General features: G+C 42.6%; 2 protein-coding genes across 2 annotated transcripts; one reads left to right on the top strand and one right to left on the bottom strand.

Annotated features, from left to right (window-relative positions):
- Window positions 1-19: 19 nt before the first annotated feature.
- Window positions 20-3,789, bottom strand: LOC109896799 (ADP-ribosylation factor 4). Its single transcript, XM_020491158.2, has 6 exons — window positions 3,534-3,789; window positions 2,722-2,802; window positions 1,585-1,694; window positions 1,304-1,375; window positions 879-1,004; window positions 20-694 (listed from the first exon to the last, which is right to left on the bottom strand). The coding sequence occupies exons 1-6, from the start codon at window positions 3,598-3,600 to the stop codon at window positions 608-610; spliced, it is 543 nt and encodes a 180-aa protein (XP_020346747.1). The 5' UTR covers window positions 3,601-3,789; the 3' UTR covers window positions 20-607.
- On the top strand, window positions 3,782-17,988 carry LOC109896798 (GRIP and coiled-coil domain-containing protein 1). The gene is made up of 3 exons (XM_020491156.2): window positions 3,782-4,118; window positions 11,055-12,235; window positions 15,237-17,988. Exons 2-3 carry the CDS (start codon window positions 11,129-11,131, stop codon window positions 16,614-16,616), a joined length of 2,487 nt encoding a protein of 828 aa, XP_020346745.2. The 5' UTR covers window positions 3,782-4,118; window positions 11,055-11,128; the 3' UTR covers window positions 16,617-17,988.
- Window positions 17,989-22,030: the final 4,042 nt, after the last annotated feature.

Genomic DNA, 22,030 nt, shown 5'->3' with positions numbered 1-22,030 from the left:
AATGACAATGTTTCAACAATTGAGAAAAGAAAAATAACATTTTTATTGCATCATAATGGCCTTTGAAATGACTGAAGGTCCTGCACTCTTCACATTGTTTAGGAATGGAACTGGCCTTCAGGTTCAGATCTCTGGAATGACTGAGTCAGGGGAGGCCATAGGGGTTTTACACCCGAAACAGCTCCATATACCGTTTCCAACAAACTCCCGGTATCCCAATACCCCCCCAACAAAATCTAGTGGCCCACCCTTCCATTCCACAATGATCAACATCAGAACACAACCATCATGTGAATCTATTTGTTATGTTTTTTTAAAACATGCAACTTAAAAACAATTTTACTGTTGAGGAAGTTGGGTGGTAAAAAGAAAAGTCTAAAACATCTGCATGTATGACAATGGGAATAAAAAGGGAAGAATGATGAAAAAAGGTTTCAGAACAGGAACTGATCGCAAAGTCCATAACTGCAAGTTCTACCAGACAGACACACTGAATTTAAAAAGTTGCAGTTTTTTTTCCATTGATGTAATGCTCAGCCTGCACCCCTTCTACTCTTGCTCGCGTGTTCATATCTCGTTCGCTTCGGTCCTGCGATTTCTCCATTCTTTAGCGTTTCGACAGCTCGTTGGATAACCAGTCCAGTCCTTCGTATAGCCCAGTGCCCTGGGTAGCACAGGTAGCCTGGACATGCCACTGGAAGGAGAGCCATAATGAGTTGCTGTACATAAATGCCAGTAATGTCATACATATGAATAACTCTGCAAAGCCACAGTGTATACTACATGGACCACATGTTTATCTGGTCAGAAATACATTTTACTGTACAACTCTTTGGAAGGACTGTTCAAGTGATAGTGAGAAAGAGAGAGATGCTCACAACTCTGCTGCGCAAGCTCTGCAGGCCCAGTTTGTCTGTGAGGTCGCTCACTGCCATAGCGTTGGGCAGGTCCTGTTTGTTTGCAAACACCAGCAACACTGCCTCCCTCAACTCATCCTCCTGCAGCTGTAGAGAGAAATAAATGAGAATTGGTTAGGAGGACAAGGGGAGGGAAAAACATTTATGCATGGTTTCCCATTGTCAATGGGAAACCATAGGCCACAGAAGGCTGTGTGTGTCAATGATCAGTCACAATGGCAACTATATAAATATAATTTGCAATTGAATTCATGTTTATTTGCCCGTGCCAACCATGAGCTCATTTTAGGTTCCTTTTCACAGAAATACTGCAAATGCCAACACAAAAATAGTATTGTTCCTTGACCAAAAACAGTAACTTAAATAGACATGTATGCAACATTTACCATTTTAGACAGCTCTTCTGCCGACTCTGCTACTCTCTCTCTGTCGTTGCTGTCCACTACGAAGATAAGGCCCTGTGAAGTCAAGGTTCAAAGGTCAGGCTACTGTTATTTTGTCTACTGTACATATTCACTTAGCTTTTTGGATAAACAAGAGGTTATTTTGACAGGGTCCATTCTGACATATTGATTCTAGCACTATTTGTATATTTGAATTAAGACATCAAAGATATGCTATGATGACCACTGATGTAAGTCACTGCTGTCACAGGTGTGTATCATACCTGTGTGTTCTGGAAGTAGTGCCTCCAGAGGGGGCGGATCTTGTCCTGACCGCCCACATCCCACACGGTGAAGCAAATGTTCTTGTACTCAACGGTCTCCACGTTAAAACCTGCTCGGTCACCGAAGAGCGAGAGAGAATCAGCAACAAGAATTCACACAGAGACTAGATCCAGTATCACCAGTCTGACCTCTACCAGCATAAACAGCTCCGGTCTAGATCATTATGGTAGAAATTAAGGTTCTGTATAGATGATAAGCTAATTAAAACCAATTTGCAATAGGAGTAAACTACTGGCGGTAGCTCAAATTGAAAATGAAAAACGATGGAATGTTGACCCAATTTTGTCTGATCTTAGGTGGGACAAACCATTATTTTCTTCCCTACTTACGTTGACTAGGTGTTTAGACATTTATCAACCAATCTGCTCCATCTAAAGAGCCCCCTCACCCAGCAAGCCCCAACAGCTCTGGCGCATGGAGGCAGTGCAGCCATCTCTTTTTTAAATTGTATTTTTTTATTTAACAAGGTAAGTCAGTTAAGAAGACATTCTTATTTACAATGACGGCCTACTCCGTCCAAACCCGGACGACGTTGGGCCAATTGTGCGCTGCCCTATGGGACTCCAAATCATGGCCGGATGTGATACAGCCTGGATTCAAACCAGGTACTTTAGTGACACCTCTTGCACTGAGACGCAGTGCCTTAGACTGCTGTGCACAGAACTATGGTCATGAAAGGCTTAAACGCATTCACTTCTATACCTCACCGTCATGTCCAAAAATATATTTTTTTCTTAAATTTGACAGATTGAATTGTCGAGTGCCGAGCTCTGTGTGGACCTTAATGTCCATTTCCATAACCATTAAACAGGGTAGACCTACATCTGTGAACAATTGGACTTGATTACCATGGCATCAAAGATTGGGCTCAGTGTGTGTCAGTCACCAGAACAAGACATCAAAAGAAATCTTAATAATTTGCTCACAAGCTCAATGAGAAAGCAAGTCCCCCATTTAATATCAGATTACTTAGGAGATGCTTTTAAAGACAGTGCCAGGAGTTGAGAAGGCCCATGTTTTGCATATGGTTGTGTATGCTAGAGATCTATCCATCTTTGGCTCTGAGATTTTCTTACCAATGGTTGGAATAGTGGTTACAATCTCGCCCAGCTTCAGTTTGTAGAGAATAGTGGTCTTTCCAGCAGCGTCCAAACCAACTACAAAAGAAAATAGTAAGGTCAAACTTCCCAATCATAATAAACCCAGATAGGTTATGTATTTTCCATACAAAAAACAAGCAAGACAAACATATTGTACTGCAACTTCATGAAAGAGATAGGTAGCTATTACAAGAGGTCTATCTCGTGTCAAATGAAATCCCTCTGACAGCGGACAGAGAGGGTGCTTAGTTTTCCATCAGCGGCTGTCAAACTGCAATGATTTGGACAACGTATATAAATATATAGGGTAGCAACTGTGCCTTCAGCTCAAATTAGGAGCAGCATCCACAACCCCAAAATATAGGCTAACACAAACAGGTGGACAAGTTATGGTAAGAGTGATGTAAATGAGTCTAGATATTTTGTATTAAACTAGGGACCCATTATAAAAAGGTCACGACAGCTACACACTTGTATAGTCCTGAGATGTGACGTAACTAAGCCATTCGTTGGTATTAAGTGAACAAAGTACCAGTAATTATTGTGCAATAGCACAAATAGCTATCCATTTTCCTGCCTGAGTGTTATCCTAGCTAGTCTGTGTTCTTACTCCGATTGCTCTCAAAACGAGTAATGTTTACGTTACAAGACAAATAGAAAGACATAGTAAACTACCTGTTCCCTTAACTGTAATATTTCACAAAAAGTACATCCCTGATAATGGCAACCCCCTCCCACTAAGCTAGCTAACGTTAGCTAGCAGCCAGGTTGATAAAAGGATTGCTCACCCATAAGTATCCTCATCTGTTTTTTGCCAAAAAGCCTGGAAAATATCGACGAAATTGTTAGCCCCATGTTGTGAAAGAGCTCCGCGCGACGATACTTAAATAGAAAACCAAAGCTGTTTATTGTAACCAGACAGAGAGTGGGTGCAGCTTTCCTTTCGCAGTCTTTTCAGATGCCACGTCCAGGCCAACGCGGAATAAATGACGTCATCGCTTTCACATAACTTTATTCACAGACGAGTCTTCATTGATTTTTTCATCTCTAGCCTTCATTTTGCACCATGTCGCTATCGTTGATTTTTTTCATTGTACAATGCATACAGTGTATAGTATCAACATTGGCACAGAAGTCGTTTATTGAGCTTTTCATTGCACAAGGCATACAGTGTATAGTATCAAAATGTGCTCAGAAGTAGTTTATTGAGAATGTTGAATACAGAGAATCTTCTGTGTTTGACAGATAACGGATTATTTCGCCCTTCGCAAGATGGCCGCTTTTACAGACTGCTTCTGGTACATTCTTGCCTACTGTGAAGAACAGGAAGTAGCTTGGAAAACCATCGTTTCTTGACACGTCGTATTCCGAATGTGAGTTTACTTTAAAGTTATGATATTGCACATTCTGATTTATATTATTGTACATTTGATTATGCATCAGTGTATCGAACTGTTTTTTTTTTAAATGGTGTGCTTTCGAATAGAGCGAAGTCTTTCGTGAAGACCATTCCAGATGGTTGTGTAACTTAGCATGATAACTAACTAACAAGCTAGCTAACTGTTAGCTGTCGAATAATACATTATTATTATTTTCAACTAGTCTGCCCATAAGCACGTCCATGTCGGTTGAAATCTGTCTCGTAAAGTAAACAGACAAGTACTATAGACAGTTAACACAGAACGGTACAGTGCTTCAGAAAGTTTTCATACCCCTTGACTTAATACACATTTTGTTGTTACAGCCGGAATTCAAAATGGATTAAAATATTATCACCCATCTACACACAATACCCCATATTGACAAAGTGAAACATGCTTTTAGTACATTTTTGCACGTTTATTGAAAATGAAATATTTAATTTAAAATAAAATGTAATTTGTCACATGCGCCGAATACAACAGGTGTAGTAGACCTTACAGTGAAATGCTTACTTACAAGCCCTTAACCAACAATGCAGATGCAACCAACGCACATAGTCTGGGTAGCCATTTGATTAGATGTTCAGGAGTCTTATGGCTTGAGGGTAGAAGCTATTTAGAAGCTCCTTGGACCGAGACTTGGCGTTCCGGTACCGCTTGCAAGGGTGGCTGGAGTCTTTGACCATATTTAGGGCCTTCCTCTGCCACCGCCTGGTATAGAAGTTCTGGATGGCAGGAAGCTCGGCCCCGGTGAGGTACTGGGCCGTGCGCACTACCCTCTGTAGTGCCTTGCGGTCAGAGGCCGAGCAGTTGCCATACCAGGTAGTGATGCAACCCGTCAGTATGCTCTCGATGGTGCAGCTGTAAAACCTTTTGAGGATCTGAGGACCCATGCCAAATCTTTTCAGTCTCCAGAGGGGGAATGGGTTTTGTCGTGCCCTCTTCACGACTGTCTTGGTCTGCTTGGACCATGTTAGTTTGTTGGTGATGTGGATGCCAAGGACCTGCTCCACTACTACCCCGTCGATGAGAATGGGGGCATGCTCGGTCCTCCTTTTCCTGTAGTCCACAATAATCTCCTTTGGCTTGATCACGTTGAGTGAGAGGTTGTTGTCCTTGCACCACACGGTCAGGTCTCTGACCTCCTCCCTATAGGCTGTCTCATCGTTGTCGGTGATCAGGCCTACCACTGCTGTGTCATCTGCAAACTTAATGATGGTGTTGGAGTCATGCCTGGCCATACAATCACATTTACATAAGTATTCACATCCCTTTGCTATGACACTACAAATTGCATCCAATTTCCTTTGATCATCCTTGAGATGTCACTACAACTTGATTGGCGTCTGCCTGTGCCTAATTCAATTGTTTGGATATGATTTAGAAAGAAACAGCTGCCTATATAAGGCCCCACAGTTGACATTGCATGTCAGAGCAGAAACTATACCATGATGTCCAACGAACTGTCCGTAGATCTGAGATAGAATTGTCATGAGGCATACAGTACAAGTCAAAAGTTTGGACAGACCTACTAATTTCAGGGTTTTTCTTTATTTTATTATTTTCTACGTTGTAGAATAATCGTGAAGACATCAAAACTATGAATTAACACATATGGTATCATGTAGTAATCAAAGAAGTGTTAAACAAATCAAGATCTATTTTATATTTGAGATTGTTCAAAGTAGCCAACATTTGCCTTGATGACAACTTTGCACACTCTTGGCATTCTCTCAACCAGCTTCATGAGGTAGTAACCTGGAATGCATTTCAATTAACAGGTATACCTTGTTAAAAGTGAATTTATGGAATTTCTTTCCTCTTTAATGTGTTTGAGCCAATCAGTTGTGTTGTGACATGGTAGGGTTGGTATACATAACATAGCCCTATTTGGTAAAAGACCAAGTCCATATTATGGCAAGAACCGCTCAAATAAGCAAAGAGAAATCATTACTTTAAGACATGAAGGTCATTCAATACGGAAAATGTCAAGAACTTTGAACGTTTCTTCAAGTGCAGTCGTAAAAAAAAACATAGGGCGCTATGATGAAACTGTCTCTCATGAGTAGGTGTGTCCAAACCTTTGACTGGTACTATCTGGGGAAGGATATTAAACCATTTCTAGAGTGTTGAAAGTTTCCAGGCAAGAAAGAACATGATCTGGGAGGTGACCAAGAATCCAATGACCACTCTGACAGTACAATGGAGTTCCTTGGCAGGCATGGGAGAACCTGCCAGAAGGACAAGTCTCTACAGCACTTTACCAATTGGGCTTTATTAAAGAGTGGCAAGATGGAAGCCACTCCTGAGAAAAAGGCACATGACAGAATGCATGTAGTTTGCAAAAAGCTATGTGAAAGACTCTGAGATCATAAGGCAAAATATTCTCTGGTCTGATGAGAGACAAAGTGAACTCTTTTGCCTGAATGCAAAGCGCTATGTCTGGAGAAAACCAGTCACGGCTCATCACCCATCTAACACCATCCCTACCGTGAAGCATGGTGGTGGCAGCATCATGCTATGGGGATGCTTTTCAGCAGCAAGGAGCAACAGCTGGGAGATTTATAAAGATAGAGGGAACAATGAATGGAGCCAAATACAGACAAATCCTTGAAGAGATGAAAATAAAAGAGAGCCGCACACTCTAGGAGCTCAGATGCAAAAATGTAATTACCAACGTTTCGACAGCCAAGCTCTCTTCATCAGGATATAATCACAATCACTGCGGGATGACTCGTTTATATAGTGTCAAAAGACACAGGTGTCTAATCACGGCCAAGAGTGGCCTAATATCATTGGTTAATTATCAAATATTAAAATGGCATAAAAGAACAGCATACAAACAACAAATGTATAGCATACGATCATAAATTCTGGTCAGATAACCAAAAAAGAACATTACTTTTTGGCTATTCAACACCCTATAATTGCCACTTTCTATACTTTGCCGAAATTACACAAGAATGTTACAAAACCTCCAGGGTGCTATTGTAGTGGGCATTGATGCAGTAACGGCCCCTCTATCTACTTTTGTTGACTTTTTTATTAGACCACTCGCAGAACAGCTCCCTTCCTTTGTAAAGGACACCAGCAGTATGATCTCTATCATTGAATCTCTTGATCCTCTCACTGAGAATACCTTGTTAGTTACTTTTGATGTTGAGTCGTTATACACAAATATTCCACAAGAGGGCGGTATTGAAGCTATGGAACATTTTCTTCTGCAACGTGACCCTAATGAACTACCTTCCAGTGCATGCATTATAACATTGGCTGAAATAGTACTCACACAACTATTTCATGTTTCTAAATGATTTCTTTATTCAGATGAAGGGTACTGCTATGGGATCCCCCATGACTCCAAACTATGCTAATTTGTATTTGGGTTACATGGAGAAATGGTCTATTTTCAATCATTTCAAAAATGAATGTTTTCTTGCCTAACATCATTATTTGGAAACGGTATATTGATGATATTTTTGTTCTATGGAGGGGTGATGCAAAACAGCTCCAGGCATTCCATGCTTTTCTTAACTCGTGTTCTGATCATTTGAGATTTACTATGCAATCTGATACACGTCAAATCAGTTTTCTTGATCTTCTGATCTTGTGTGAAGATAATGTTCTATACACTGTTCTTTACAGGAATCCTACTGATCGTAACAGTTTGTTGAGGGCTGATAGTTGTCACCCACTTCCCTTGAAAAATAGTTTGCCCTACAGCCAATTCTGTCGAATCAAAAGAATTAGCAAAAAACAATCCGATTTTGACAGAAATATGGCTGAGACGCAAAGAAAGTTCAAGGAGAGGGGCTACAAAAATGATCAGATTAATATTGCCATTGAGAAAATTCAAAACAAAACGAGACATGACCTTTTTCAAGGTCAGTCTCGCAAAAAGACGCATTCTTGTGTTCTGACTACCCACTATTCAAAGCGTTCTGAACAAATTAAGGGAATTGTTCACAAACATTGGCACATTCTAAAATCCGATGATAGTCTCGGTAATGTGTTTTCGGACCTTCCCTTGGTCGTATTCTCGCGGGGCAGAAATCTCACAGACCAATTGGTACACTCTGATTTACCACCACAAGATATTCCTGAACAACGTCTATTTGCGCCCCTACTGGATGGAAACTACAAATGTAATGGCTGTGCTCAATGCAATGGCACTTATAAATGTAGATCCTTCAAACACCCATAAACAGGGAAATTGATTCCAATCAAAGGTGTTATTACGTGCTCCACTAAGGCAGTTATTTATCTTTTAACTTGTCCTTGTGGTAAAAATTATGTGTGTAAAACAAAGCGCGAATTAAAAGTACATATCTCAGAGCATCGTAGCACCATTAGGTGTAAAAACTTTACTTATCCAGTTGCGGCCCACTTCTTGGAGGCAGGCCACTCGATTTCGTCTCTGCGTTATATTGGCATCGAACATGTCACCCTCCCTAGGAGAGGGGGTGACCTTGATAATTTATTGTTAAAACTAGAGGCTGCCTGGATCTTTAACTTAAAGACCCTTGCTCCCTTCGGTCTCAACGTAGACTTTGATCTGAAGCCATTCTTGTGATTATTGTGACTTTGCCATTGTAATTGTTTGTAAGCTTGTGTAGTATAAAATTAATTTATGATCGTATGCTATCCATTTGTTGTTTGTATGCTGTTCTCTGTATGCCATTTTAATATTTGATAATTAACCAATGATATTAGGCCACTCTTGGCCATGATTACAGACACCTGTGTCTTTTGACACTATATAAACGAGTCATCCCGCAGTGTTTGTGATTATACCCTAATGAAGACAGCTTGGCTGTCAACGTTGGTAATTACATTTTTGCATCTGAACTCCTAGAGTGTGCGGCTCTCTTTTATTTTCAAGTTTTCTACTCCGCTAGCCAGCACCTCGCCTAAATAGGTGTGCGTTTTCTTTTTCTTCTAGAAAATCCTTGAAGAGAACCTGCTTCAAGAGTGCAAATGATATTAGACGAGGGGAGAAGATTTATGTACCAACAGGACAATGACCCCAAGTAGACACATCTCAACAACAAACTGTTCAGTAGAGACTATATGAATCAGGCCTTTGTGGTTGAATTGCTGCAAAGAAACCATTACTAAAGGACATCAATAAGAAGAAGAGACTTGCTTGGGCCAAGAAACACGAGAAATGGACATTAGACCGGTGGATATCTGTCCTTTGGTCTGATTAGTCCAAATGTGAGATTTTTGGTTCCAATCGCCGTGTCTTTATGTGACGCAGAGAAGGTGAACGGATAATCTCTGCATGTGCGGTTCCCACCATGAAGCATGGAGGAGTTGTGAGGGTGCTTTGCTGGTGACACTGTCAGTGATTTATTTAGAATTCAAGGCACACTTAACCAGCATGGCTACCACAGCATTCTGCAGTGATAAGCCATCTCATCTGGTTTGCGCTTAGTGGTACTATCATTTTGTTTTTCAACAGGACAATGACCCAACACACCTCCAGGCTGTGTAAGGGCTATTTGACCTAGAAGAAGAGTGATGGAGTACTGCATCAGATGACCTGGCCTCCACAACCCCCCGACCTCAACCAAATTGAGATGGTTTGGGATGAGTCGGATCACAGAGTGAAGGAAAATGAGCCAACAAGTGCTCAGCATATGTGGGAACACCTTCAAGACTGTTGGAAAAGCATTCCAGGTGAAGCTGGTTGAGAGATTGCCAAGAGTGTGCAAAGCTGTAATCAAGGCCAAGGGTGGCTATTTGAAGAATCTCAAATGTAAAATATATTTGGATTTGTTTAACACTTTTTTGGTTACTACATGATTCCATATGTGTTATTTCATAGTTTGACGTCTTCACTATTATTCTACAATGTAGAAAATAGTCAAAGTAAAGAAAAACCCTTTAATGAATAGGTGTTCAAAATCTTTTGACCGGTAGTGTACAGCCAAAGCAATGCTGGAATGGCTTCAGAACAATAATGTGAAAGTTCTTGATTGGCCCAGACTTGAATCTCATTGAAAATATGTGGAAAAACTTGAAGATTGCTGTTCACCACTGCTCCAAATCGAACTTAACAGAGCTTGAGAAAATCTGCAAGGAAGAATGGGAGAAAATCCCCCAAATCCAGATGTGCAAAGGTGATAGACATACCCAAGACATCTTAAAGATGTAATCGCTACCAAAGGTATTTCTCCTAAGTATTGATTCAGCGGTGTGAATACTTTTATTTTCAATAGATTTGCAAACATTTCTAAAAACATGTTTTCACTTTGTCATGGGGTATTGCGTGTGTAGAGGGTGAGAAAAACAAGTAATTAAATTTATTTTAAATTCGGGCTGTAACACGACAAAATGTGGAATAAGTCTATGTATTGAAAGCAATGTATTGTTAGGTTCTTATTTTTCAGAGTAAATAACCCACAGATACCAGAGAAGCTTTAACCAAGTTGAATTCTTCCCAAAGGTTCTGTACAGCTGTAATCAGACGGCAAAACATTTCTCACATAACAGTTATATACCTCCTACTTAAGACACTCCCTCTCTTCAATCCTTAGTTTATGGTTTAACAGGAATAGAGTAACAAGATCCCAAACCCTTATTACTCCCTTCAGGTGACCTGTTCTGACCTCAACCCCTCCTTCACCTAATCCACAGATGTCCACCTGTCTCCCCTGTATCAACACGATGCTCTGCTCCCGTCCACCCAACACATTCCAACACATTCCACAGCTATCTGTCCTTCTACAGAGAACCCCTAACTGTCTCCTTTTGATTCTATCATTTATTTAATATCTCAATGTTCAAAATGTCGAACCCAACAGTATCTTTGGCACTAACGTTAGTTTGCTACTATTTTATCATGCTGTCTAACAATGGTTCCTCTTACTATATCCCATGCAGGTTTTTGAGCCAGCAATCATGGATCTCAGCTGAAAGTCAAGCAACTGAAAATAAAACCAAAAACCCATTGAGCCATGGAGAAGTTTGGGATGAGCTTTGGGGGTGGCCCCAGCAAGAAGGAGCTTGTGGACGCCATAGAGACTCAGAGAAAGCAGTTGGTCCAGTATCAAACACGCTTCAAGGATGTGGTCAGGGCCTACAAGAGCCTGCTGAAGGAGAAGGAGGCTCTGGAGGCTAGTCTCAAGGTACTGACCGTCTCCCAGGAGGTCGACCTCAGCCAGCGTGGAGATGACGGCTCTGCCAGTGGCAGCAATATGACCTATGACTTCCCAGATGATCACTGCTCCATGCACAGCGAGGACAGTCTGGACACAGCAGCCTCCGCCGACACTGCTACCAGCATTACCAGTGGGAGCACCAAGGGCGACCAGGCTGAAGAGGACCAGGGTAGTAGCCCAGGAGAGATGGGGGCGACCGGGCCTGGAGGCCCCTCAGTGTCCCAGAGGTCTGAGGAGGCTAGTGGGTCAGAGAGCGGTATCAGCTCCAGCAGTAGTGGAGGATCTGAGGTTCAGCAGCACCTAACACCCCCACCCACCTCTTCTATGGAGGCTGACCGGAGGGTCCTCCAGCTGAAGACCCAACTGACCACCCTGACCAGCTCCCTGGCCACGGTCACGCAGGAAAAGTCCAGGATGGAGGCCAACTTCCAGGCCGACAAGCGGAAGATCAAGCAGGACATGGATGCGCTCCAGGGGACGCTGGAGGAGTCCAAGAGGCAGCATGAAGCAGAGATCCATGCCCTGCATGAGCAGCTGGCGGAGAGCAAGGCTCGGGTTATAACCCAGCAACATGAGAGAGAGCAGGAGCAGGGTGACCACGCCCTCATGCTCAGAGAGCTCCAAAAATTGCTGCAGGAGGAGAGAAGCCAGAGGCAGGATGCTGAGCTTCGGCTGGAGGACACTAGGGAGGTCCTGCTGGAGGTCACACAGGCCGCAGATCGAGGGCATGATTATGAGGCCCGGCTAAAGGAGGTGACCCAGCAGAGGGAGGAGATGAGGAGGAGCCTTCAGACTGCGGAGGCAGAGAGGAACAAGCCAGACCCACGGGTGGAGGAGCTTCAGCGGGAGCTGGCGACACTCAAGAACCACTTTCAGCAGCAGATGCAGCATGAGATCAGAAAGGTATGGTAATGCTTAGGAAGGACTGCAGGGTAAATCCATTTGAATTCCATCACATTTTAACAGCATTTAAAGAACACTTTTCATGCATGTTTCCTCATGGAGAAGTGGTCAGAAAGGGACCTTTTGGAACTGAATGCCAAAACATTCAGGAGATAAAGGTACTCAGTTGACCCATTTTTCTTACAAGCAATTCCATGGTAACGGAATTACACTTTGGCTCAAATTTTTTCACTTCAAAACGTATGCTAAACAAAACCATTGATTTCAAAGTTCAACATACCATACTCTATGTACAAGGACTAATTTGAACCATTTACACAGCATTTCACAAAAACACATTTACTGGAAGAACTGTGCAGATGCAAAGTTTGGTAACAGAATTACAGTAAAATCTCCCTCAGTTTTTTTTATCCGACCACGTTTTCCAAACACTCTGTTAAATATCTGCTCTGAATTAAGATTCAAAGATGTCTGCAGAAAGAATTGGTTGTCAGCTATGACATGACGCCTTGAGTTTAAAAAAATAATTTATAAAATGTTGGTTACTGAACTACAGTAGGTGAAGTGGATTTACACCCGGTAACGGAATTACATCATAGGTCCCTGATCTGTACTATCCAGAAATGCATAATTATGGAAATGAATATCATTCTCTTCATGGTGATATATCCTGAATAGGTACGCAAAGGTAGACACATGCAATATCTTCCTTTTGCACATTCGGGTATTCTACACACTGGCTATTATATTATAATGAACTCTGCCCCCAAACAAGACCACATTTGGTTGGTCTTTACCAGGCCAAATCTGAACCAATCATAGAAAGAAGTCTTATGTTTCACAAGTTTGGTCATCACAGTAGAGTTCAGTGCAGTACAATTAAGTACTTTTCTTTACTGTGCTCTACTGTACTGTCCAAACTTGTGAAACATTGAAGTCTGTGATTGGTTCAGATTTGGTCCGGCCAGAGCGGACTGACTAAATTTCATGAACTTTGCAACGTCCGTGGACATCTGGTGTCTGTCGGTGCTCAGCGGGCGAGGATGCTTTTTACAATAAATGGAAAGGGGATAGGTGTCAGTAAGAGCCGGGAGATTGTAGCCAATTCAATTGCGTTAATTCCGTTACAGATTTTATAAAAGATTTACAAGTTTGAATCCCTTATTAATTCTTAAACAAACTTGATATCATTAAACACACTAGCTAATTGGTAGGTCTACCTTGTTACTTCTGTGAACTTTCATTATCCTCCCTCATGAGGGAGAGAAATTAGAAAATATCTTAAAATGTGGGTTTTTAGTGACAGAATTACAAATTTATCCAAAACTAAATGTGTTGACAATTAGTTGGCAGGGGTCTTTACTTCATTATTGTGTGTTGATGTATTTGTAGTACTGGTAGATGTTGTTTAAGACCTCTTTTCCATGTGTTTGACCAAATTGGTTGAAAAAGGTTGAAAATTTTAATTTCACAAAAATATACTATTTTTACACTCAATTTGACATGCTCCTGTTTATTTTATTTACACTTATTTTACCAGGTAAGTTGACTGAGAACATGTTCTCTTTTACAGCTTACGACCTGGGGAGGAGAGGGGAGGAATGAGCCAATTGGAAACTGGGGATGGTTAGGTGGCCATGATGGTATTAGGGTCAGATTGGGAATTTAGCCAGGACACCGGGGTTAACACCCCTACTGTTACGATAAGGGAGAGTCAGGATACCCATTTTTAACGTCCCATCCGAAAGACGGTACTTCCCATGTTGACGCTCTTGTCCATTTAAAGATGGAAATACCCATACCCTACCATACCATTAGACATCCATGTCTTCATCAATGTAAAATGTTCAGTTTGATATATAATTTAAAAGCTTCCAAACAGGGTTGTCAAACTTTGATAATTTCTTTAAAATAAAAAATTAATTAAATAAAAATGGACTTTTTTAACCTTCAACGTCAATTATCTAAAAACGTGAACTCAGATTTTTTTATTTGCACATGTTGTAGCTTAGACCCTACTTTACATCAGCTGAGGGGGTTTGGTTGTGCCTGCCATCGGTTGAGACACAACATGCTCTTGAATACAGGTTGGGTGTCATTTCAATCATAGAAATGTAATTCATAGAATGGACCTTGTCCCTTCAGACCACTGCAATTTAGCTGGTACACCATTTAAATTGAACTTCTAATTACTACCACAAAGATGGTCACCTGTCCACCTCTCCAACCATCTTTGGGGTACCATTTGAAAGTTGACGTTTCAATTTGATTCCCATTTTAGTACATTTATCAGCCAAAACTTGACACCCACCCTTTATTAAAGAGCATGTTGTCTCAACCGATGGCGGTAACAACACAAAAACCTTAGACCCTATTTTATATAATCTAAGATACAGCGTATGCAAATAATCTGAGTTTACACGTATTTATATCATTTATGTTTCAAGTAAAAAAAAAAAACATTTTAAGGAAAAAAATGTTTTACAAGAAATTATGAAATAGTTTGACAACCCTGATTTTTAAGCTTTTAAATGATATCAATCTCCACAGTTGATCTTTTCCAGTGATGAAAACATGGATGTCTCATGGTATGGTGGGGTATGCAAAAATAGGTACATTTGAGCACCTACATCTCTTGAATGTTTTGGCATTGTTTCAAAACGTCACTTTCTGGGCGCTTCTATAATGGGTAAATATGTATGGGGGGTTTCGTTCAAATCAAAAGGGGTGCTGTCAGAAAGTGATTGAGTTCAAATGGATTTACCCTGCACTAATTTCACAAATGTATCCTGTATTATGGTGAACGACTTAAACATATATAAAATATTTGATGACCTGAATTTAAACACTATATTCAACAACCCTTGACCTTGTATTAGAAACAGCTTGATAAAACATAAATGCCATGACAGAGAATAACATCACATTATATGTACTGTTGTCTTCCATTGTCTATTTGTGTCTCATGGCTGTCATTTCCCTGTCCCCTCTCTATCTGCAGGTGTCGCAGGCAGAGGAGCGTCTGCAGGGGCAATCCCAGCTGGAGGAGGGCCGTGTGGCCAGCCTGGAGTTGCGAGTGTCTGAGCTGTCTGAGCTGCTTGGGGCCTGCGAGAAGGCCCGGCAGAGGGACCAGCAGAATACCCACTGGCTGAGAGAGCGCATCCTGCAGCTGGACACGGAGAACAAGACCCTGGCCATCGCCGCTTCCACCCGCGGTTCCCCCCTGGACCTCAGCATGGACGAGGCCAACCTGGATGTGAACGTGCTGAAGGAGCGCCTGGAGAAGGTGAAGAGACTTCTTCTGCTAGCCACACAGAGGAACCACCCAGAGCAGACCATGGAGATAGAGAAGATGGCTGAGATGGAGGGGCAGCTGGGTAAGGGGACAGGCAGTTGTGGGGAGTCATCAGACGGGGAGAAGGCCTCTGCGCTGTACTACCAGCAGGAACTGCGGCAGCTGAAGGAGGAGTTTGAGCGCTACAAGGTGCGGGCGCAGGTGGTGCTGAAGAACAAGAACGCTAAAGACTGTAGCCTCGCCAAAGAGCTGGAGGAGGCCCGTGACCAGCTGGCTGAGCTCAAGGAGAAGTACATCAACCTGCGTATCCATGGCGACGAGGCGGAGGCCAAGCACCGCCGGGAGCTGGAGGAGTGTCAGCAGGGGAAAGGGATGCTGCAGCAGGGTCATAAACAGGAGCTTGACCGGGCTGAGGCCCAATACAGAGAGAGCCTCCTCAGGCTGGAGGGGGAACTGCACCGGCAGAGGGACCGCACCATGGCCCTACTGCAAGAGAAGGACCAGGAGTTGGAGAAGCTGAAGTCTATCGGCTACAGTCTCGCTGGTTACAGAAGCCACCACAGCGACGAAGGAGAAACGGGGGCGGACTTCAGAGCGACCGCGGACGGCGGCAGCAACAACAGCAACAACGCCAACAACATGGATGACTTGGCGCAGGAGGAGAGTGACATCATCACCCATGCATTGCGGCTGGCAGGGCCCAACGAGCCCACACTCCTCCTGTACGTCGAGCAGCTGGCAAGAAAGGAGGTGGAGATCGGCTCGCTGCGGCGGCAGAAGCACCGGCTCGAGGAGGACGTGCACCAGCTGCAGGGGAGGCTGATCGCAAACGGGGAGCGCTACGACGAGGAGGTGGCTGAGCTCCGAGGCAGGCTGGACAAACGGCACAGGGACCAGGGCAGGGAGGGGGCCAACTTGGAGTACCTCAAGAACGTAATCTACAAGTTCCTCACCCTTCAGGACACCAGGGGGCGTCAGCAGACCCTCACAGCCATACTGACCATCCTGCACTTCAGCCCTCAGGAGAAGCAGGCGGTGGTCAAACAGCACCAGAACCAGGCATGGTGGACGGCAGGTATGAGGTAATGATGATGATGATGATGGGAGGAGAAGAGTTCAGCTCCTCACTCTGCAAATAATGAGAACTCATTTGAATTAATCCCCCGACAGTCAACAAGTGTGTTTTAGTTTTCCTGAATAAAAGCTATTTATTTTGGTGTGTTGTTTTCCCAGGATTCCGGTGTGGTGTCACGCATAACGCAGTCATTTTGAATAAAGTCTTGAGGAAAATAAAATGTAATCAACAGTGTCAAAGCGCAAATGTTGATCGCCATTTTATTTTCCTCAAGACTTTATTCAAAATGATTGCTTCATGTGTGAAAGAAGCACACAAAACATTGGATTTTGCAATATAATCAGTGGATATTGAAGTGTGGGTTTGTATTTGCCACTATGTGAAGCTGCATGTTTGGTTGTTGTGATTCTTTGATAAGATAGAATCATAGCATGAGGCTCACATCTGTGTTTCTGTCAAAGGAAGGTAACCAAATATTGACCGTTCTTACACAGGGACAAGGACAGAATCTGTTAACTTTTAGATAACAAACCTCAGTCTAATAATTGGCCTGTCTGTGTAAACATAGCCATAATTATGTTTAAAGGAAAGATTCCCTGTTCAAGCAGGCAGAAATATATGATGAGTTTTGCGTCATATTGAAATAAAGCCAATTAGTGGAAAAAATTATGCAAAACTCTTCATACCGACTGTATTTCTGTCTGCTTGAAGGGCGAATCAGTCCGATAAACATGAAATAACCCTTGGAATCGATAGAACATTGCTCAGAGATGCACAAATACGATAGAAGATTCTAAATGGGTAAATCTTTCCTTTTAATACTGAGTGCATCAGTAGCTTTAAAGGGATTCTTCAGGATTTTGGCAATGCCTTTATCTACTTCCCAGAACTCATGGAATCCATTTGTATGTCTCTGTCTGCAGTTTGAAGGAAGTTGCTAACTAACATTAGCGCAATTGCTAACTAGCGTTCACACAATGACTGGAAGTCTATGGTAACTGCTATTATGCTAGTAGATAACTTAGACTTCCAGTCATTGTGCTAACACTAGTTAGCATTGGCTCACTAAACTAACTTCATAAAGTCATAAAAATGGTATCCATGAGTTCATCTGACTCTGGGGAAGTAGATAAAGGGCTTCATTGCCAAAATCTCAAAGTGTCCCTTTAATGCTAGATCTCCTGTATGTGTTGTACATAATTGTATGATAATCTGAGGGCTAAAAAGCTGAATACTGTGGTTGGTAATTACAGTATTTTCTAGTATACCGTTTTGTGTGGATAATACAATGCTTATTGTTGAAATGCATATTTTTGATTCCCTCAACATGAAAATTAAACAATTTTCTCAGCGATTCTGTAAACGTGTGGGTGCATGGATGTATCACAGCCTTTGAGTTGTCATTCAGCACTGTTGTTTCCAAATGTTATTAGTAACGCTAACAGTATATTAGCATCAGAAACCATTTTCTTTTAATATAAAAAGAACACATAACTATAGGTTATTATAAATAAGTAAACACCAGGATCCAAATAGTATATCAGTATTATCAATACTTATATGAAAACTGCAGTTTACTGCTTCCCTAGTGACCAAATGCCATTACAGTACTTCACAAAACAAACTGAAGAAAAGGTATTTAAGTACCACATATACTGTACCTATTTGAGAAACTATAGGGCTGTGTTTAGCAGGCAGCCCAATTCTGATATTTTTTTCCACTAATTGGTCTTTTGACCAATCACAGATCTTTTCACATCTGATCTGATTGGTCAAAAGACCAATTAGCGAAAAAATCATAATTGGACTGCCTATGTAAACACAGGCCTAGTAGACAGACAAAAGGGAGTGCAGTGAATGAGGTAGAAGCCCTGATCAGCTGCATTCGTTTTACATTCACTGGTAACCGGCAATGTAATGAGTGGTTGTAGAAAGATGTTAGCTGATGGCTTTGGCTAGGATTGGCACTGTCAACTTTAAACAAAAACTGCCCATACCCACAAGTGTGTTTTATGCACTCATTGACCACTTTAACATTAAAGAAATAAGCTCAGTTTCAGCCATGTCTACTGTGCACCAAGTACACTACATGGCCAAAAGTATGTGGACACCTGCTCGTCAAACATCTCATTCCAAAATCATGGGCATTGACAGAGTTGGTCCCCTCTTTGCTGCAATAACAGCCTCCACTCTTCTGGGAAGGCTTTCCACTAGATGTTGAGGACTTGCTTCCATTCAGCCACAAGAGCATGAGTGAGGTCAGGGCTCTGTGCAGGACAGTGAGGTTATTCAAATCAAATCAAATCAAATTTATTTATATAGCCCTTCGTACATCAGCTGATATCTCAAAGTGCTGTACAGAAACCCAGCCTAAAACCCCAAACAGCAAGCAATGCAGGTGTAGAAGCACGGTGGCTAGGAAAAACTCCCTAGAAAGGCCAATACCTAGGAAGAAACCTAGAGAGGAACCAGGCTATGTGGGGTGGCCAGTCCTCTTCTGGCTGTGCCGGGTGGAGATTATAACAGAACATGGCCAAGATGTTCAAATGTTCATAAATGACCAGCATGGTCGAATAATAATAAGGCAGAACAGTTGAAACTGGAGCAGCAGCACAGTCAGGTGGAAGTTGAAACTGGAGCAGCAGCATGGCCAGGTGGACTGGGGACAGCAAGGAGTCATCATGTCAGGTAGTCCTGGGGCATGGTCCTAGGGCTCAGGTCAGTTGAAACTGGAACAGCAGCATGGCCAGGTGGACTGGGGACAGCAAGGAGTCATCATGTCAGGTAGTCCTGGGGCATGGTCCTAGGGCTCAGGTCCTCCGAGAGAGAGAAAGAAAGAGAGAAGGAGAGAATTAGAGAACGCACACTTAGATTCACACAGGACACCGAATAGGACAGGAGAAGTACTCCAGATATAACAAACTGACCCCAGCCCCCCGACACATAAACTACTGCAGCATAAATACTGGAGGCTGAGACAGGAGGGGTCAGGAGACACTGTGGCCCCATCCGAGGACACCCCCGGACAGGGCCAAACAGGAAGGATATAACCCCACCCACTTTGCCAAAGCACAGCCCCCACACCACTAGAGGGATATCTTCAACCACCAACTTACCATCCTGAGACAAGGCTGAGTATAGCCCACAAAGATCTCCGCCACGGCACAACCCAAGGGGGGGGCGCCAACCCAGACAGGATGACCACAACAGTGAATCAACCCACTCAGGTGACGCACCCCCTCCAGGGACGGCATGAGAGAGCCCCAGCAAGCCAGTGGCTCAGCCCCTGTAATAGGGTTAGAGGCAGAGAATCCCGGTGGAAAGAGGGGAACAGGCCAGGCAGAGACAGCAAGGGCGGTTCGTTGCTCCAGAGCCTTTCCGTTCACCTTCCCACTCCTGGGCCAGACTACACTCAATCATATGACCCACTGAAGAGATGAGTCTTCAGTAAAGACTTAAAGGTTGAGACCGAGTTTGCGTCTCTGACATGGGTAGGCAGACCGTTCCATAAAAATGGAGCTCTATAGGAGAAAGCCCTGCCTCCAGCTGTTTGCTTAGAAATTCTAGGGACAATTAGGAGGCCTGCGTCTTGTGACCGTAGCGTACGTGTAGGTATGTACGGCAGGACCAAATCAGAGAGATAGGTAGGAGCAAGCCCATGTAATGCTTTGTAGGTTAGCAGTAAAACCTTGAAATCAGCCCTTGCTTTGACAGGAAGCCAGTGTAGAGAGGCTAGCACTGGAGTAATATGATCAAATTTTTTGGTTCTAGTCAGGATTCTAGCAGCCGTATTTAGCACTAACTGAAGTTTATTTAGTGCTTTATCCGGGTAGCCGGAAAATAGAGCATTGCAGTAGTCTAACCTAGAAGTGACAAAAGCATGGATTAATTTTTCTGCATCATTTTTGGACAGAAAGTTTCTGATTTTTGCAATGTTACGTAGATGGAAAAAAGCTGTCCTCGAAATGGTCTTGATATGTTCTTCAAAAGAGAGATCAGGGTCCAGAGTAACGCCGAGGTCCTTCACAGTTTTATTTGAGACGACTATACAACCATTAAGATTAATTGTCAGATTCAACAGAAGATCTCTTTGTTTCTTGGGACCTAGAACAAGCATCTCTGTTTTGTCCGAGTTTAATAGTAGAAAGTTTGCAGCCATCCACTTCCTTATGTCTGAAACACATGCTTCTAGCGAGGGCAATTTTGCATAGCAGTGAAAGTAGTGAAAGTTTACATTATGTTTTCGAATAACATCCCCAAGAGGTAAAATATATAGTGAAAACAATAGTGGTCCTAAAACGGAACCTTGAGGAACACCGAAATTTACAGTTGATTTGTCAGAGGACAAACCATTCACAGAGACAAACTGATATCTTTCCGACAGATAAGATCTAAACCAGGCCAGAACATGTCCGTGTAGACCAATTTGGGTTTCCAATCTCTCCAAAAGAATGTGGTGATCGATGGTATCAAAAGCAGCACTAAGGTCTAGGAGCACGAGGACAGATGCAGAGCCTCGGTCCGATGCCATTAAAATGTCATTTACCACCTTCACAAGTGCCGTCTCAGTGCTATGATGGGGTCTAAAACCAGACTGAAGCATTTCGTATACATTGTTTGTCTTCAGGAAGGCAGTGAGTTGCTGCGCAACAGCCTTCTCTAAAATTTTTGAGAGGAATGGAAGATTCGATATAGGCCGATAGTTTTTTATATTTTCTGGGTCAAGGTTTGGCTTTTTCAAGAGAGGCTTTATTACTGCCACTTTTAGTGAGTTTGGTACACATCCAGTGGATAGAGAGCCGTTTATTATGTTCAACATAGGAGGGCCAAGCACAGGAAGCAGCTCTTTCAGTAGTTTAGTTGGAATAGGGTCCAGTATGCAGCTTGAAGGTTTAGAGGCCATGATTATTTTCATCATTGTGTCAAGAGATATAGTACTAAAACACTTGAACGTCTCTCTTGATCCTAGGTCCTGGCAGAGTTGTGCAGACTCAGGACAACTGAGGTTTGGAGGAATACGCAGGTTTAAAGAGGAGTCCGTAATTTGCTTTCTAATAATCATAATCTTTTCCTCAAAGAAGTTCATGAATTTATCACTGCTAAAGTGAAAGTCATCCTCTCTTGGGGAATGCTGCTTTTTAGTTAGCTTTGCGACAGTATTAAAAAGGAATTTCGGATTGTTCTTATTTTCCTCAATTAAGTTAGAAAAATAGGATGATCGAGCAGCAGTAAGGGCTCTACGGTACTGCACGGTACCGTCCTTCCAAGCTAGTCGGAAGACTTCCAGTTTGGTGTGGCGCCATTTCCGTTCCAATTTTCTGGAAGCTTGCTTCAGAGCTCGGGTATTTTCTGTGTACCAGGGAGCTATTATTCCACACCAATCCTGACAAACCATTTTTGTATGGACCTCGCCATTCCGAAACAG

Source organism: Oncorhynchus kisutch, linkage group LG9 (genome assembly GCF_002021735.2).
Source record: "Oncorhynchus kisutch isolate 150728-3 linkage group LG9, Okis_V2, whole genome shotgun sequence".
NCBI lineage: Eukaryota > Metazoa > Chordata > Actinopteri > Salmoniformes > Salmonidae > Oncorhynchus > Oncorhynchus kisutch.
This window is presented reverse-complemented; position numbering and strand designations above follow the sequence as displayed.

Bases quoted from the DNA above. Each gene is read 5' to 3' on its own strand.
- LOC109896798 (XM_020491156.2), top strand. From the start codon at position 11,129: ATGGAGAAGTTTGGGATGAGCTTTGGGGGTGGCCCCAGCAAGAAGGAG. The intron at 12,236-15,236 runs GTATGGTAATGC...CTCTATCTGCAG, and splicing joins TGCAGCATGAGATCAGAAAG to GTGTCGCAGGCAGAGGAGCG.
- LOC109896799 (XM_020491158.2), bottom strand. From the start codon at position 3,600: ATGGGGCTAACAATTTCGTCGATATTTTCCAGGCTTTTTGGCAAAAAA. The intron at 2,803-3,533 runs GTGAGCAATCCT...TTTCTTTTGTAG, and splicing joins ACAGATGAGGATACTTATGG to TTGGTTTGGACGCTGCTGGA. The intron at 1,695-2,721 runs GTAAGAAAATCT...GTGACCGAGCAG, and splicing joins AACCACTATTCCAACCATTG to GTTTTAACGTGGAGACCGTT.